The 19,440-nt window shown below is 33.8% G+C and overlaps 2 protein-coding genes across 2 annotated transcripts; both read right to left on the bottom strand.

The window, feature by feature from the left end:
• LOC21395923 (zinc finger protein WIP3) lies at window positions 1–11,749 on the bottom strand. The gene is made up of 6 exons (XM_010100312.2): window positions 11,300–11,749; window positions 10,490–10,853; window positions 1,980–2,087; window positions 1,691–1,806; window positions 672–767; window positions 1–360 (listed from the first exon to the last, which is right to left on the bottom strand). Exons 1-6 carry the CDS (start codon window positions 11,747–11,749, stop codon window positions 1–3), a joined length of 1,494 nt encoding a protein of 497 aa, XP_010098614.2.
• Window positions 11,750–13,155: 1,406 nt separating this feature from the next.
• On the bottom strand, window positions 13,156–18,833 carry LOC21395922 (RNA-binding protein 38). Its single transcript, XM_010100311.2, has 6 exons — window positions 18,227–18,833; window positions 18,010–18,133; window positions 17,730–17,865; window positions 16,026–16,065; window positions 15,645–15,915; window positions 13,156–13,440 (listed from the first exon to the last, which is right to left on the bottom strand). The coding sequence occupies exons 1-6, from the start codon at window positions 18,410–18,412 to the stop codon at window positions 13,367–13,369; spliced, it is 831 nt and encodes a 276-aa protein (XP_010098613.2). The 5' UTR covers window positions 18,413–18,833; the 3' UTR covers window positions 13,156–13,366.
• Between the last annotated feature and the right edge of the window lie 607 nt (window positions 18,834–19,440).

Genomic DNA, 19,440 nt, shown 5'->3' with positions numbered 1-19,440 from the left:
CTAACAAACTGAGGCCGGCAGTGGAGGATCTTCTCTTCTTGGGACGGAAGGTCCGGGATGATCTGATGGCAGATTTATCTGTTGAAGTAGCTTTTGAATAAACTCATGTTGTTGCTTCATTAGAATTTCCATATCCAACATACGACGTTTGTTTTTCTGAACTTCATTTTCAAGCTTTTCATATCCTGACCATCTAGATTTGCGAGCTTGTGGCGCTTTTCTTAGTACATGACCTATGCCACATTTGAAACCATATTTTTCATACATTTCACTTGATAAAACTTGAGAGTAAATTTCTTCCTCCGCATCAGAGTCAGGTTCTGACCCCTCTAGTACTTCACTTAAACGAGCATCGCGGATCTGGATCATTTGTTCATGTATTAGGCGAACTGTTATAAACTTTCAAGTTAGAGTAAAAAAAAATACAAAATCAAATGAAATGATAAAGTGTTTAGTAATTTTTACATAATCTTCCTTTTCTCTCTCAGTTGTCCATCCCCATGATTCGCTCCAATGAGTATTCTTGAAGACCTCAAAGTACCCTCCTGAAGCATTGAGTGAGAACTCGAATGTGTGTTCTATATAGAATCATTATTTGTTAGTTAGTTAAAAAGAAAAAAGAAATTATGGTTTCAAGTGGTAATATACTTAAGTGAGTGAAAGTTAATTACATGAACTTCCTCTAAATATTGAACTATAGATCTTGAGTCACCTAAATAACATGCTGGCTTTTCGAAATGATTTTCCGCAGCAACCTGTGCTTTTTTCTGTATAAATGAAAAAAGAAACATTTAAATGCATTAAAATATAATAGAAATTTCGACATCATCTCCCTTACAATTTCAATTTACCCAAAAAATCCAAAACCACACATATTGGTTCAATTTGCATATCCAAAACCACATTCTCAAACAAATGTCTCATAATACAGTTAAGTTGTTCATTTTACCTACCATTGATCATCGCCAAAGCAATTGGTGTACATCCACTCCCAATTATATGATTTAATGTATTGATTCGGTAAATATTGCAATGGATCTTTTCCTTCCTCAATAATGGCCTGATATTTTTGGTGGCATCGATATCGATAACCTTTAAAGCACTCATAGAAATATTGATACACAATGTCTTTCAATTGTGGATGCACGTCAAAATCTAAATGAAATAGATCCTGAAGACAAAAACAAGTTGCTAAATTTGTTTTTACATAAGTGCAATCGTTATAAAGAATAAGTTACAATAGAAAATTTTACCTTCAATCGTCTTATGCATTCATTCTGTTCATTTTTAGGAATCTTACCCCAACCACTATACTTTAATGGAGCATGGTAGCGAAATATAAAGCCGTTTTGCTCGTAAATCGGCCTGCATGCTCCCCGTAAACTCAGAGCTCAGATTCCCTAAATTGTACTTGAAGCTTTCCTTTCTTGGACACTAACTTGTTAATTCCTTGACATGTAGTTGGTCCTCGAACATTTGTTGACCATGTTGTTTACAAAGGAGGTTAAATGTAGAATAGTGTACAAAAGAAACCTCAATTAAAAATAATTATTATGATCTTATGTGTATTTTCAATACGTAGAATCTCTGGAGGTTGATCCTTATGAAATTGTTGAGGATCATGAGATGGCTCATTTTCTGCTCGTGAAGATGTGGATGAGCCTAATGTGCCTCAAGATGACTCAACTACCGGAATAGATGCCACTGAAGGAGTTCGGGGAGATGCCTTAACATTCGGCGGAGATTGAGCGGATTTGGATTTTGAACCAGAACTAAATGATAGCTTTCTCGTACGAGTAGAGATAACTAATATCCTAAAACAATAAAAATAAAAATAGAAGTTAGTGATTGGAGGTATGGTATATTCAAATCTTGTCACAATTTTACAACTACTTCAAACAATCACAAATGCACATTTTGAAGTTAAACTGAAATAATTTGACCTAATCAATCACTATAATTAGTTTTCTCGGTGTCACCATCAATTTCATCATCGGGTTCTCCATTGAATTCCGTTTCGATTTCCTCTTCTGTTTCGTCATCGATTTCGTCATTGGGATCGATGCAGATATCAATGGTGAAACCATCAATTTCTAGTGGCCCAATATTCGTATGATTTAAGGGAGCTTCATTAACATTTGTGGTGTCAAATGAAATGTCAACCTCATTTGATAACTCTTCTGGATAAGGCTCATTATCTTCATCATCTTCTTGACAAGCCTCAGTTATTATTTTTGAGACATTCTCCTATATATGACGGTGATTGACTTTTTGAACTACTTTCCAAGAGTCACCTCTTTTTTATCATTAATGTAATAGACTTGTTTCACTTGATCTGCCAATACGTACGGTTCATCCTCAAAGCCTAATGAATCCATTTTAATGGTGGTGAAATTATACTATTTTGTCATCCTTCCATTGGCAGTATCAAACCATGAACACTTAAATAAGATCACCTTATTTCAATACAAAAATGACACCTCCCAAATCTCCTCAATCGCACAGAAGAAATCACTTATTACCCCATCACAATCTCCCTCAACATAAACACTAGAATTCTGTGTGGTACGCTTGTCATCTCGGATTTTAGTATATCGCACTCCATTCACCATACAACCAGGATATGAGTGAACAAAAATGTTAGGTTCATTTGCCAGACCATACAAGTCATCAGAGATAGTTGTATCATCTTCTGTATATTTGTCTCTAATCTACAACAATGTTAATGTAAGATATTAAGAAGAACACCATTCACTATAAATTCATATTTCAAACAAAAGCAAACGTTGTCTTACCTTATTTCCAAACCACTTTACAAAGGATGATATTTGGGTGCGCTGAATATCAATAAGATCAACACCTTTTGATCGTAATAATGAAACATGTTCACTGTCAATTATTAACTGTTAAATTTTGTTATTCTAAAAGGAAATGAGAAGGTACACATAAGGATCAACATCTTACTCCAAATATGGCTGTAACTTTTCGGTATTGTTTAGAATATACTAATGTACTTCACGTTTATCTTGTGTCAACATAATAGACTTTAACTTTCCATACAGTCTCACACGTGTTTCAATGTCACACATGTACATTGAACAATATGTCAATGTCTCACTAATAGCAGGTTTACCTACTGCAATCGAGCCTTCTGGACGAGCTTTATTTCTGACATATTTCTTCAATTTCCCTAGTATCCTGTGATATAATTTTGGAGAATTACCCTTGTTCTTATTTAGGAAAATATTTAAACATATACGTAAATCCATTAAATAGAGTGATACCTTTCAAAAGGGTACATCCACCTAGTGTGCACTGGTCCAGCTAATTTGCCTCCTCTAGTAAATGGTAGGCTAGATGGATCATAACATCGAAGAATGCAAGAGGAAAAATCCTTTCAAGTTTACATAATTTGTAAACTATACCTTATTGTAGTGCATCTAAGTCATTTACTAATAATGTCCTTGCACAAAGCTACTGGAAAAATGAACACATCTCAGCAATCAGACCCAACACATGACTTTCAAGTAAGGCCACAATCCTATAGGCAACAGTCATTGCAATAACACGTGATATTCATGACTTTTCAACCCCATGATTTTACCATTGTTAATGTTGACATTTCGGGACATATTTGCTACATATCCATTGGGAAATTTGACTGATTTCAAAAATTGACAAAAAGCTTTCCGCTCCGTAGTAGACAATGTAAAACATGCCGGTGGCTTTTTCCCCTTACCATCCAAGTGCAACTCCTTTCTTATATTCAACTCTTGTAAGCCCAAGCGAGCTTTTTTGGTTTCCTTTGACTTGCCATCTATTCCCAACAAGGTTCCCGCCAAGTTGTCGCATATATTTTTTTCTATATGCATTACATTAAGATTATGACGCAACTTAAGTTTCGACCAATACTCGAGCTCCCAAAAGATACTTTTCTATTTCCAGTTATTGTCGTTTGAGTACCCAGCTTCAAACATTTTTTTTCATGTCAGCTTCACGAACTACTACATCCTTTCTCAGCATAGGAACCCACAACTTGTAAAGCTCTAACAATAGTTCATCACCCAATATTGATTTGGGAGGCATTCCAGTTTCAACAGAACCATCAAAATTCAAGTCGAAACGCCAAGCATGATCCAGATTTAAATAACGGTGATGCCTCATATAACAAATCTTACTTTGTAATCAGAATGAAGCGGTTTCATCCATACACACCGGACAAGCCTCATATCCTTTGGTGGAGTAGCCAGATAAAGTACCATATGCAGGAAAATCATGAATTATCCATAATATTGTAGCACACAAAATAAAATGTTTTTTTTTCAACTACATCATACATTCTAACACCGTTCTCCCATACCTCTTTAAGTTCATCAATTAGAGGTCTCAAATAAATGTCTATGTCTTTCCCCGGTGCCTTCCGTCCCGGAATTAATGTCGACATCATGATATATGTCTGGTTCATACATCTCCAAGGGGGCATGTTGTAAGCCACCAGTAAAACTGGCCACATACTATATGGATTTGCCATATCTCCAAACGGCATGAAACCATCGGAAGGAAGACCTAATCAGACATTACGCGGTTCAGTTGCAAAATCTGGATGTTGTTTATCAAATTCCTTACACACTTCTGCATCAATAGGGTGTCGAAGGACTCTTTCCGCCTCAACACGTTGTTCCTTGTGCCACCTCATATATTCAGCGGTGTGTCGAGACATAAATAAACACTGCAATCTTGTAATGAGAGGAAAGTAGTGCATTTTTCTGTGTGGAACCTTTTTCTCCTTTGCATTACAATTTTTATACCTCTTATGACCACATACCAGACAGGACATTCCTTCAAATCTTTGTACTCTTTGTAATACAACACACACTCATTATGTCACACATGGATGGTCTTGTATCCCAACCCAAGCTTTCGCATCATCCGCTTCGCCACGTAATAAGACTCGGGAATTCTCGAGTCTTCTGGAAATGCCTCCCAAAGTAACTTCAACAACATATCAAATGACTTGTAACTCCATTGATTCAATACTTTTATATGAAGTAACTTCACTAAAAACGTCAATGCAAAGAACTTTGTGCATCCTTCATATAACTCCCTCTCCGCTTCAGCGAACAAATCTTCTAAATTATGTGTCTCTTCTTCGCAAACCCCAATATCATTTATTTCCGCACCATCAGCCATTGAAGATGGATTGACGTGCGGAAATGCATCCACCATCTCATCTCTGTCGTCATCATTATCACTTTTTTCTCCTGCTGCATCATAGTCTTCATCTTGTACATTGGGAGTAGTATCGGTTTCCTCCTCGCCATGATTAATCCAGTTTATATAATTTAAGCTAAAACCTCTAACAAAAATATGACGCTCAACAATATCTATATGACAGAAAAAATAATTCAAATATTTTTTGCAAGGACAACGACATTTCTCATCCGCATCTAGGTGATTACGTGCTTGTTCAATAAATCTTCTCACTCCACTCATATATGTCTCCAAAAGTCAGTTCGTCACATAAATTCAACTCTTATCCATAACTAACATGGTAGTAGATCTATAAGTATGATCAATGAAACTTTGAAGCTAAAACAAATTAAAGGTTGGTGCCTAATGTCTGCCGGCTAAACAAATACAAACAACTATCAAATATGACTACAATCAAATAATCATACCAAGTTGTTTGTTCAAACTCTGTTGTGGAAAGGATTCGTACAGAGAAAATGAAACTCATGAGGTTTTAAGTAGAAACTTTTTGATTGATCATGTTCATGGTTTTCAAAAATTCAGTCATCTAATTACCTGTTTTTGGTGTTTTCACAGGAAAAATATATCTTATACGTCTAAGAACCTAGTTGACTTTTCTTCTTACATTGTTGACCACAAAAGGGTGGATGTGAAAGAGCACTGACAATTGACATTACTAATTACACAAGGGTACTTCTAAAAGGGAGTTTTTACAATAGCATAGGTGCTAATCTAAGGACTATAGGGGCATATTCTTTATGAACTGTCACAAGTTATTGTTTGTGATCAATGTGATAATAAATGTTAATTTCTGACAAGAAAGCCAATTATGCAGGCGTGCAAAAAACAAAAAGGAAATTGAAAGGGGCATATACGTGAAGCATTTCAAGAACATTCCAATGGCTGATTTGGAGATAGTACTTGTGAGTTTTTAATTACTCTAAATGCATGTGTCAATGCTTATCAGAGTTTGCAGTGGTGTTAGCTCACTGATGTTAATGAAACTTGGGGTGAATTCTTGATTCAGTGCAACAAGAAACTGTATGTTGGCTTCCCCAGCTGTTTTTGGGAGGCTAGAGTTTTTGATAAGGTGTCTTGGAGGTTACTCCTCTTATCAGAAGGAAACCCAAGGAGTGAAATCCATGGCTGGGCCCACTTCAGAAGCTGATTCTGAGAACATTTTGAGGGCAATTACTCCAACTCTTGATCAGAGTAAACATAAGGGCCAAGCGGGTAAGCTCAAAAGATTGCTACTTACTAGAATTTTGATTTATATAAATGTGTATTCGCACATATATATGTGTGGGTTTTTTCGGATTGCTTAGGTTAATGTTCTTTCTTGTTTTGGTCATTCTAGCATATAATGTTTATTAATCTTACTCCATGGGCTAGTCATAGTAATCCTAATCTGTTGTTCTTATTTCAGTCTATTTGACAACAAAATTTGTAGTTTCTCTACTTTTGAAGAACAAATGTCAGTGTTGGCAACTTGGCATAGTACTTGCCGATTTTTTGTTGTGGTGCCTACACTTTGAACTCTTGGTCTTGGGTTAATTACTTCAAATAAGTCATGCACAAGCATGATATCCTTCGAAATTCTTTTCTTTCTTTTTTTTCCCTTTTCTTTTCCATTGTTTTGTGGGGTTCAACAGAGCGAGAATGAGTTTTTATAATGCAATCAGCAATAAAAAAGTTGAAATCAGCAATAAAACTAAAAACATTTCCACGATGAGAGAGAGATAGAACTGACCGGAACGACGAGAATCGGCAGCGGCAAAAGCGACAATCGACGGCGGCGAAAGCAGGAATCGGAGTCTACGACACCGAGAATCAGCGGCTCGAGAGAGAAGGAGTGAGAGAGAGGAAGAAGGGCGATGGGTATAAGCTAGGAAGAATGGTGCATGGGTGTGTTTTGAAATTTTAGGGTGGGTTAGGTTAAAATGATTTTCCCACACAAATTTTGTTCTTTTTTTGTTACCAAAAAAATGTTTTTGTTCTTTTGGTAGCAAAAAACTTTTTTTTGTCACCAAAATATGAATTTGGTAGCATAATCATATTTTTTGCTACCAAAATTTAGTATCAGAAAATTATGTTTTTTGTTATCAAACATTATTTTGCTAGCCAAAAACATATTTTTTTGCTACTAAAATTTAATTTGGTAGTAGAAAGACATATATTAAAAAATTAAAAAAACACTTTTTGATGACAAATATTATTTTAGACTCATTGTTCTAGTAACATTATAACAAAAATATATAGTTTTGAAATTGCAATATATTATTCTATGTTAAAAGGCAATCAAATAGTAAGATTATATATTACTCTATGTGGAACATTACTTAATTAACAATCACATATATATACACATATGGACATGTCTCTTGCTACACCTACACAAAATAACTAAATTATTAAATAATTGTTATACAGAATATACTAGGATGATTGTTAAAACTTAATATAGGACATATTTATGGAAAACAAAAAAAAAACAATGCATGCACAAAATGTAAGTTTTAAAGTTTTTATATGATTTGCTACCAAACACAACTTTTGGTAGCAAAAAACGCCTATTTTCACCAAAATAAGAATTTGGTAGCAGAATCATGTTTTCTGCAACCAAAATTTGGTACCAAACATTATTTTGGTAGCTAAAAGCATATTTTTTACTACCAAATATGAATTTGGTACCAGAAATTAAACATTAAAAAAAATAACGTTTTAAAGTCAAAAATTATTTAAGAATAATTATTCTAATAACATTATAACAAAAAATGTAGTTTTAAAATTGAAATACATTATTCAAAGTTAAAAATTAATCAAATAGCGAGATTATATACTACTCTATGTGGAAACATATACTTAACTAACAAGATCACATATGTGTACACATGAACATGTCTCTTGTTTCACCTACACAAAATAACTAAATTATCAAATAATTGTTATACAAAATATACTAGGATGATTGTTAAAACTTAATATAAGACATATTCATAGAAAATTGAAAAATAAACAAAAAAAAAGTAATACAAGCACAAAATATAAATATTAATGTTTTTATATGATTTGCTACCAAACACAACTTTTGGTAGCAAAAAACGCCTTTTTGTTACCAAAATAAGAATTTAGTAGCATAATCATGTTTTCTACTACCAAAATTTGGTAGTAAAAAATTATGTTTTTTTGGTAGCAAAAACTTGATTTTTCGCTACCAAATTTTGATAGCAGATAGTTTTATTTTGCTACCAACACTTGGTAGCAAATGTTATATGTTTTGCTACCAATACTTGGTAGCAAATGTTATATGTTTTGCTACCAAAAATAATTCGGTAGCAAATACCTCGGGCCGGAAAAAATTTTGCTTCCCATAAACTTTTTGTTACCAAAACATGTTTGGTAGCAAAAAAGTAATATTTTGGTAGCAAAAAAATTATTGGCGGGAACCAAATTTCATTTCCTATTGTGTTATTTGATACCAAATTATATTTGGTAGCGAATTGTGTTGTTTTTACTGTCAAATTTGGTAACTAAATCCTTGATAATTTCAGTTAACAAAGTTTGATAGTAAAAAGTGTGTTTTCTGTTACTAAAAGTTTTTTTGTATCAAAAAATTTTCTCTCTTAAAGTAATTATTCTTATAGTGGAACCTACAATAATATTTGAATAAGCTAGAGGGCAAAACAAATGGGTCCCGCATATGTATTTTAGCTACGACAATTATTAAATTAAGGTATAATGCAAGAATATATATTTCTTTATATCAGAAAACAAAACAAAAAAAAAAGTGAAAAACCATTTGAGCGAATCTCAAGTACTATAATTACAATTTAAATACAGCAACTTTTAGAATGAAATGAAGACAGAAAAATAAGCCTGAAAGTTTCTGGAAAAAAAAAAACACAGACATTTAGAACATCAAAAATTAAAACAACACATGGCTTAAGAAAATCCGCCACCCATAACGTTTTTGAAAGAAAACAAAATAGTTTCTTAAAATATATTTCAAAAGAATATTTTTGTAATTAACCCTTAAGTATAAATGATCTTATAAAAAAAATGGTTGAGACAAGAGCAATTACATTGTTATAATATATCCATTGGTTTATCGTCTTCTAACTAAGTACATCCACAATAATTCTTCTGGTCGTTACTGTTAATATTAATACAGAGAGGTTATATTTTCTGATTTGAATTTTGTAAAGAATGAAGTACAAGATGATAATTGAATGAAAGATGAATTGATAAAACGTATATTGAGAAAGACGTCTTTAATAGTCTTGGTAATGAGGTTATTACGCATATCAAGGCATGAAGTTGGGCCAATATATGTATAGATTTTAATTAAATTTTTCTTTAGTTATTTGCCCCCACTTACAAAACTTTTTGGCTCCATCACTGGACTTCATCATGCGTGTATACTTGCATATACGGGGCGTTAGAATATATACTGCTCACTTTAATATTCCCTCCGTGAGAAAGTGAAAACTCAAACGACAGAGCATAGGAAAAGCATTTTATAGTTACTAATTGATATTGTTACAAAGCTATCACATGAACTAATAAAAGCTGGACTGGCCAATATTAATTTAATTTTTCACTAAAAAATTAAAATCCATAAAAGCTGGACTTGCCAATATTAATTTAATTTTTCAACATAAAAGTAAAATCCATAAAAATATAACAGAGCACACCAATCCATTCTTCTACAGATACCTAACACTTAATTATAAAAACTATGGGCCTGTTTGGTTCCGTTTTCGTTTTCGTTTTTTACGTTTTCCAAGAACAAAAAAATGAAAATGCTCTGAGGGAGCCGTTTGGCAGCATTTCTTAAAAAACAGAAAATGAAAACGTTTTTTACTTATTCTTAAAAACTCAATAAAACTGAAAACGATTGAACTTTTCTATACATTTCTTTTAATATATATTCCTGTTCGAGAAAGCGAAAAATAAAATTAGAGATAGTAGAGTAAAGCATTTTATTTACTACCAATTATTACAAAAGATGAACTAATATTAGTGCGCAAATATATTAATTTTATTTTCAAATTAATAATAACGGGCATGCAGAATAACAACTTTTTTTTTTTAGATGCACCAAATATATCGACTGATAGACTGATATATATGAATGTATGTTTCCCCACTTTCCCCGGAAAAAGGAATAGAGAACATTATTTAATTTAGAGAAATAGTAGGATCATATCGATAATTAGTCAAAAAGAGGAAGGTGGAAAGGGGCTATGACCAGAACCAAATGCTTTGATGTGGTCTTTGAGGGATCTCTTGTGCTTGAAATCAGAACCGCAAACGCAAAGCCAGCGCTTTCCGCAGTTCTTCTCGTGGGTTCTCCAGTCACCTTTGACGGCCAACAACTTGCCACATTTGCGACACGTGAAGGGCTTCATGCCATGCTTCCTTTTGTAGTGAGTTTGGAGCGTCCTAAAATCTTTGAGAGGCTTGGCTCGCGGGTGCTCTATGTTGTTTTTGCATCCTTCTGCGCAGCAATAACATGGAATCCCAAGCATCACTCGTGGCTGCGTTCCTTTCAGCGACTCCGGCCCTCTTCGATATTGTGATCCATGCCCCCACATATGCATCTATATTTTATAGATATATATATATATATATATATATAGAATAGTCATGACTAACATGCCAAGGGTAATTCAGAAAACACACACACATATATATATATATGTATATACACACGTACACACATACACACACATATACGTGTGGATGACTAATTTTAATATATATGTACGTCTTGACTTTCACATATAATAGTGATATTCTCGAAAAAATATTCCAAAATAGGCGTTATATAGCTATACATAATTATATGTAAATGTATTGGTCTAGTGTACAACACTAGCTATTAGATAGCGTTACGTATCAATACTCCAATAAGAGTGTGTGAGATTTAGTACTAATTAGTCGTTGATTTTACTCGGTTGGTTTTGAGAATTTGTAAGGAATGTGCATGATATTTAAGTCATTATAAAGCAAATACATATACAGAAAATTTGAAATATGGCCACACCTGAAGATTGTTATAGCGGTTGAATGTCTTGAAGCAGACATGGCAGGAAAAGTGAGTGAAGCCGATGAGAATTTGTTCCGGAGTTGGAATCCAGTACTTCTCGGCTGCTGCGACGTCGTTTGGATCAGGGGTTCCGTTGGAATCCATGATGAACCCATAATGATCCGGTGAATATTCTGGAAGACCAATGTGCAAAGCCACAGTAACATCTTCATTATGATCAATTACTTCAAGATTACTGCACGCTTTAGGGTTTTCATATGCAGGTTGTTCAGGTGAACGAAGTAAGCAGCTTATTAGTGGAAGAGGCTCAAGATCATTTTGCTTCTCGTTTGGGAAAAGGTCGAGGGGTTTGTTACCCTCAATATCATTATCTTTAGAAATAAAGGGTTGACGATAATATGAGCTAGTTGATATTGATGAATTAGTCGTTTCAGAGAAGTACTCCATATATATTATTAAAAAAAAATTATAACTCGTAATTCAATTGAATATGTGAAGGATACTCTGTGCTTTTATAATGATATTTTAGCTGGTTAACGTTCTTGAAGAGTGATTTTACGTGAAAACGAGATGAGAGAGAGAGAGAGAGAGAGAGAGTTAAGTTCTGTGGCTGGAGAATATTGTAGTTGAATGAAAAGAACCTTTGAAACGGGGGGTCTTAATTCTCTCCTGTATGCAAAATTTATCTGATATGGGAAATGAAAGGTAATAACCTTAATATCTGTGGCCCATAGCGTCTGAATTGAGCAAGACTTGCATAGCAGAGGGTTGAAAATCTAGGGAAATATTGTACGTGTTATTTAATCTTGTTATTTAAGTACTCTCAACACGAGTCAACGCCACCAGAGATAGAGAGAGCTAGAGAGCAACATTGCAGGTGAAAATGATTCATTTTCCATTCTTGGGACGTGCAATATGGACTTTTTCGTTAATAGCCATTCCGTATAAGCTTTCTCCGATGTCTTTTTGCGGCCTACTTTTACATTCTCTAAAGTTTCCAAAAGCAACTATATTTGCATGTTAATGATCTCTTTTTCTCTCTAATATATAGAGCATATTAATTTCTTTCTCGATCTTTGAATTATACATAAGGGAATACTCACCCGGAGTTCCATGTAAGCTACAAACATATACTTTCACCGTTATGTATTATTACTAATGCCCATTTAGTTTGCTGATTCGAGTTGAAATATACTTTATATGAAAGCTTTTTACTGTAATAAAAAAGTTAAATTTAACTGTTTATGAAAGTTTTTTATTGTAGCAAAACTCGAATTCTAAACTTAAATCCACACACTCTACTACTAGATCTTAATTAAGTTGGCACGTATTAATTCACTCATCCTGAATCAAATCCACACACAATTTAATACATATAATATTATAAATGCGGTAAGAGTGGATTTGAAATGAGATTATTAATAAACAAATGCAATTATCAGATTTCTTGTGTCATTAAGATATATAAAACATTGGCGTATTACATTATATATAAACCTTCATATATTGATGGCGATTTTCCATTTTGTAACTTAGTGTCGATGGTTTTAAAATTGATGAGGTTTTGAGTGCCAGAGTTACCATTTTAACAAGACCAAAATATGAGGTATCCTCAATATATAAATAACTTGACAATCAAATTCTAATTGATAATAGAAAATTTCTTCCCTGATCATCTGTTTTGATACATTTTGAAATAGATATCGCTAAACAATATTATAGTTCATCGAATAATTAACAACTCAATGAAAAAAGAAAGTGAAAAACAGAGAAGCTAGCGTTATTTTCTTTCTGCTCACGGAAAAAAAAAAAAAAAGAATTGAACAAAAATTGCATAAGGATGTTGATTAGATTATCCTTTTTCTTGTCAAAGCTGTGAAGAAGGTACATGTCGTAGTCTCTTGGAGCAGTTTCGCCAGAATGTTACAGCTTTGGACCCAAAGAATTTTAATAAAATGCTGAGAATAGGTAAAAAGACGATTGAAAGAGATGAAAACTAATAATTTCAACGAGATTATTGTACAACTGGAACTTTTTAGAGCATGTATATATGGAAGGTTTCTTTTAGGTATTTGGACTTTCCGAAGTGCTGACTCCAGCTTCTGTTTCCGTGGAGGCACGTTGTTGAGTCTGTGAATCTGTGACAACAATAAATCAATATTGTTAGAGATTGAGGTTTTATTTAATTAGTATATAAATTAATTTAATTTCTACAGCTACCAGAGAGAAAAAAAGAGACTCTGCTAAAAACAACCCTGTGCATAGTTTTTGATGGAAGAAGTAAAAAGAGATGAATAAGGTCGTAAGTTAAACTCTCCAATTCATGACTTATATAACAAAGATAAAGAATCAAATTTCAATACAGCCAAAAACTACATATAAATAATGACGTAATAGTTTTCTCTTGATTTTTTTTTTTTTTTTTTTACTGCATATCAAACTCTTTCTTTTTATCTTTTTCCATCAATGAGATAGCAAAGTATCGTGACAGTGTACTGTGAAAGTATCATTGTTCATCAATAAGCAACCAGCTTGGAGTATTTAAGTTTGTACAATCAGTCAACCAGTTAGTTAGGATGGTCCTGCTTGTTTTTATGACACATGAGTTTGCACGTCACCATTTTCTAATAAAATTCTGTCTATTTCCATGGTAGCTCTTGAAGAGTAGGTTTAGGACTATATAAATACACACATACATACATTCTTTCAACTTCAACAACCGTTATCCTGTACTATCTAGAGACTAATCATGAAGAGATGAAAAGAAAAAAAGAAAAGAAAAGGCCTCGATAGCTTTTATAAGTTTTCAGTAAGTAACGTGTATCTTAATTAACCAAAGAATAACTTTGAATGGCATGAATGATTGCTAGAGTACACATTTATATGTACGCTACCTAATTATTAAAAAAAAAAAAAAAAAAAAAAAAAAGGGGGCAAGTTTTACTTGGGTTGTTACTCATTAGGCTAGAATATAGCTGTTTCTCACTATCTTCATGAGTAACGTGAAAATGATGTTTTCATTAAGTTCTAACAAAATTACTACAAGAAATATAGACCATTTCCTCAATTTATATGTTCGCCCTCCTGTCTTCCTTGTTAATATGATTAAAGATAAAGAAAATTAAATTAAATTAAAATTAAAATTAAAGGTAGCTGCATCGCAAAAATGTCTTCTTTTCGTGAAAGGTAGGGAAGAGTTATTGTACTAGCTACATTGCTTGGCAAGAATCCAACGAAAACATTTCTTGAAATGGCAGATTCTATGCTGCATTGATCTTTCTAGTTTTATCCACTTTACATATTTTTATATATTTTGTTTCCACTGGAGAAATATTTGCACACTAATTATAATATATATATATATATTAGTAGTGAGGGTACAACTTATTGTGGGCCCGAGTGGCTCTTTATATATGACTGACCAACTCGACCCTGCAATATTCAGAATCAAGCATCATGCATCTAACACATAGAAGACCACAAGCAGTCACTATTAGTTTACTCTCTATGCTCCTCTGTCGCTACTTTCCACTATTTGACTTATTACGGCCTGGGTCACGCCCATGTAACCCAGACAGCTCATTTCACATGGGCATGGGGTTCCCCATGTGGCCCCACTTATCCCATGTTACACACTAAAAAAAAAAAAATTTATCGGTTTAAATTTAGAATTTAAATTTTATTATAGTAAAAAACACTCAAAAACAGTTATATTTATATTCAGAATCAAGCATCATGCATCTAACACATAGAAGACCACAAGCAGTCACTATTAGTTTACTCTCTATGCTCCTCTGTCGCTACTTTCCACTATTTGACTTATTACGGCCTGGGTCACGCCCATGTAACCCAGACAGCTCATTTCACATGGGCATGGGGTTCCCATGTGGCCCCACTTATCCCATGTTACACACTAAAAAAAAAAAAAAATTACCGGTTTAAATTTAAAATTTAAGTTTTATTATAGTAAAAAATACTCAAAAACAGTTATATTTAACTTTTTTATTACAATAAAAAATTCTCACATAAAATCACATCTCAACTCGAATTAAAAACTCAAATCAGCGAATTAAACGGACCCTATATAATTATGTATGTTGTATTGTTGTCCTTCAGTCATGTAAAATTCTCACATAAAATCACATCTCAACTCGAATTAAAAACTCAAATAAGTGAATTAAACGGGCCTATATAATTATGTATGTTGTATTGTTGTCCTTCAGTCATGAATATATATGCATGTGTACATATAATAATACATTGATACGTATATACTATATATGTGCAATATAATTAATAAGAGGATCGTAATTAATTGTGTGTATAGAATGTATGTATGTACCAGTGGGAGAGGGAAAAGGATGCCTTGTGGTGGTGGGTTGAAAAGGATAGCTAGAGAATGACCCTTCAAGGTGGTGAGGGGGATTAGGGTAGTAGAGATATGAAGGTGGTCCAGCAATACGCTGTGGCTGGGGCACTGTTGAAAATGGTCCTCTTGGAGATTGCAAGGAATACCCGTAGTAGTATGGAGTATTCATTGTTGAAGATGATGCAGTTCCGTACAGTTGATGGTAGTACTGTGCTGGCTGTTGGACTTGTGGGTTATACATTGCCTGCAACCATATTCAATGATATCAATATACCTATATATATATATATATATATATAACACTGCCTTTTTTCCTGTTTTTTTAGAGAGAGAGAGAAAGAGAGAGAGAGTTACTTGGTGATACCCATAATCAGCTGGTGTGTAGGTTGGGTAGCTGCAATGTAGTAAGTAAATGAAATTGATGAGTGGATCACATGAGTCAAAAAATTATACTTGATAGTTGATACACACGTATATACATATATATATACGAGTAGTATATTATATATAGCTTTGACACTATACAACCAACATTAACATAAATTCGTTTTATGGTGAACATAGTAGCAGCTGACAACAATAAAGTGAACTATTAATTATTGAGTGGATTGTACATCTAAATCATACAATGCCGTTGAGTTAATTAAGCACAACTATAAATATAAGCATGTGTGTATACACATGCACTCTTTTGCTGATCGCAAAATTATGCATATGTGGAAATTTTCGGTTTAAGTGTCAATTAAGGACTACTTCCATCACTGAGAATGACCCCTTGCACATGAACACACAGAAATACGTACACATATACGTACACCTAAAATTATGTAGGAGAGTACTTCCCATAGGTTGAATGCTCAGAATAATATATATAATAAAAAAAAAATGCTATTGTCACTCTTGACAGTATTGTTTGACATATTAACTCCACTCTTTTATTTTCTTTCTAAATAATGATATATAAACAATGAATGTAAAAAGTGATAAATAGGTGATAGAAAGAGTAATACTAATATGTCTCGTAATAAAGAATTTTCTTTTATTTTATGCATATTAACTCCACTCTTTTATTTTCTTTCTAAATAATGATATATAAACAGTGAATGTAAAAAGTGACAAATAGGTGATAGAAAGAATAATACTAATATGTCTCGTAATAAAGAATTTTCCTTTATTTTATCTATATAAGCTAGCAGACAGCTAGTTAATTTGCTAAATGGTAAGAAGCCAGCTAACAAACAAGCTTTTACTGCATTGATCAAGCTGACAAAATTAACGAAAACTAATTTAATGTGAAATTGGAATTGCCACTGATATTTACAGCTTAATATAAAATAAGTACTAAAGCGGAAAAGAATATCTATCATTTGTAAATAGAGGAACCCCCATGTGTGTATACATGACTTTTACAACCAATATCATTCTTCCCCGCTTGATAACTTTTTCCCCCTTTTTTTACCTTTAAAGATCGTTAGACCTAACGTCTTTTGACTTCGATAGCATTGCTAATTATAATGTGGCAATCGATATTATTTGCTTTAAAATCACTTAAACTTTATAACAATTTTACTTGCAAGTTAATCCACAAGTCTTCTGTTAGTGAAGTCAAAAGTTGCCCGATCCCTTGGAGAAGTTTTACCTAGCTATCACGGTGTGTATATATGTATAAAAATGACTAGATATATAAGAGACTGAAGGCAAAACATTATTGATAAAATCCGAAACTTGGTGGACCCAAAGAACGTAGAGCTAGCTCTAGCAATGCACATGTTATGAGTATGCCATTAGGACAACATTGCATACCCCACCTCCTCATTACCAGGTCAATATTTATGATTTTTAATTGCCATCTAAAAGCTACATACCAACTGTACTTACTAGCAAATTCATCAAACCTAGAAAATGACACCCCAAGCCTTTCCTTATTTTAACTCGGTATAACTTAATGCATATATAGACCATTGCACTAAAAGAGTATAGCAAAATTTTGGACGATCACTAACTATAGTATTATTTGTCATTTTATGATTAATAATTTTAATTCTTTTTCCTACTCACGCGTATGGTTGATAGATAACTGGAGGGGGCGGTGGTGGCGGCGGCGGTAATGGCGCGGGGACTGATCCACTGTAACTCGGTACAGCATGACCTTGTGGTGACCCTCCCTGAAAGGGACTGCCACCTTGATTTCTTCCTGCCTCAACCAATTGAACAAGATAAATATCTTTTCAACATCATATCTTATCCAAATTGCCACTAAAGATTACATATGGTCATGTTAATCATAAACAATCTTTATAATTCCAAGTTGATCATTAAAAAAAAAAAAAATGTGGACCTCGTGGGGGCGATGGTCGAGGCCTCCCTAATGAAGCGATGTTACAATTTGCTCTCCTTCCATCAATCACTGGATTTGGGTTGGCGCAAGCCCTCCTCGCCGATTCAGGATCGCGAAAAGTTACCTACTTTTCCATTAATCACAACAATAAAAAAATACTGCATAACATAAAATAACAATAATAGATACATATAGTAGAATATATATGATTGCTTACGAATCCATAGCCTTTAGATTTGCCAGTGTTCTTATCGGTGATGATAACAGCTTCAAGAATGTCGCCGAACTGTTCGAAATAACTCCGCATTTCATCGGTGGGAGTTTCCCAGGCAAGGCCTCCAACAAACACTTTGGTGAACGTCGTATCTCCGAACTGTGACCGGTAATGCGGGTAATTAGCCATGTCCTCTAATTACTCATCAAAAACGACAATATTATTTGGGGCGAAATATTTAATACGATGATGGTGGTGATGATGATGATGATGATGATCAACAGCTCCTTGGCAATAGTACCGATCATAGAGTAGACATAGTAGAAGCAGTAGCAGCAGTAGTACCGACTAATAATAAGTCATGGAATGGTCTCTTCCACCACCACCTAGGAGTACTCTTTGAACGTTGCTGATCATCTTCCATATTATCATAATTTTAGTAATTTTTTGTCTCTCTCTCTCTCTCTCTCTCTCTCTCTCTCTCTCTCTCTCTCTATCCACAACCTAGATAGCTTGCTCCTAAGTTGCTAATCTAATATTAGTTGCGTTGGCCTCACAGGAGGAGAATTAGGGGAAGAGAGAGAGAGAGAGAGAGATAGAGAGGAAAATCATTGAAGGAGGGACAGGGAAAGATTTTGAAAGAGATGGATATAGTTAATGATGTTGTTGTGTATGGGTTGATGGGCTTAGCTGGTTTGAAATAGAGAGAGACAGAGTGGGGGAGTTTGGTTGGTTAAAAGAGAAAAAAATGGAAAAAAAGCGGTTGAGAGAGAGAGAGAGAGAGAGAAAAAGAGAGGAAAAAAAATAGAGAGAGAGAGGGAGAGAGAAAATTAGAAAGAGAGAGAGATCCGACAGCTGCAAACGCTAATTTGCTGGCTGTGAGGAAAGAGTGGGTTGTGGGCTTTGTAATTCCGAATGACAGCTGCGTGACTAACGCACTTGGAGTGTGTCCTCCTGTCTCTCCCCCATTAATATACTCCCCCACTCCTGCAATCAAAATTAATCTCTTTTCTTTTCTTTTCTCCTCTATACATATTTTTTTTATCTTCTTTTTCGTTTTAGAAATTCTCGAGTACCAAAAAGAAAACACTCTAGCAATAGTGAATAGTGAATTTTCAACTAAATCCAACTCACACGTCATGTTTTTCATATTCCTCTAATTATATCTTGTTACGCTAATTAAAATATTTTAATTGATATAGTATTTGAAAATAATT

Source organism: Morus notabilis, unplaced genomic scaffold (assembly GCF_000414095.1).
Source record: "Morus notabilis unplaced genomic scaffold, ASM41409v2 Scaffold1012, whole genome shotgun sequence".
Taxonomy (NCBI): Eukaryota; Viridiplantae; Streptophyta; class Magnoliopsida; order Rosales; family Moraceae; genus Morus; species Morus notabilis.
Note: the sequence above shows the minus strand (reverse complement) of the source record. Positions and strands in the feature narration are given on the sequence as shown.

Excerpts from the sequence above, each read along its gene's own strand:
- LOC21395922 (XM_010100311.2), bottom strand. The coding sequence starts at position 18,412 with ATGGCTAATTACCCGCATTACCGGTCACAGTTCGGAGATACGACGTTC. Across the intron at positions 18,134-18,226 it reads AATCTAAAGGCTATGGATTC|GTAACTTTTCGCGATCCTGA; the intron begins GTAAGCAATCAT and ends ATGGAAAAGTAG. Across the intron at positions 16,066-17,729 it reads GTTATCTATCAACCATACGC|CTACCCAACCTACACACCAG; the intron begins GTGAGTAGGAAA and ends ACTACATTGCAG.
- LOC21395923 (XM_010100312.2), bottom strand. The coding sequence starts at position 11,749 with ATGGAGTACTTCTCTGAAACGACTAATTCATCAATATCAACTAGCTCA. Across the intron at positions 768-1,690 it reads CTTCAGTGGCATCTATTCCG|AAAAAAGCACAGGTTGCTGC; the intron begins GTAGTTGAGTCA and ends TCATTTATACAG. Across the intron at positions 361-671 it reads AATATTTAGAGGAAGTTCAT|ATCCGCGATGCTCGTTTAAG; the intron begins GTAATTAACTTT and ends CAAATGATCCAG.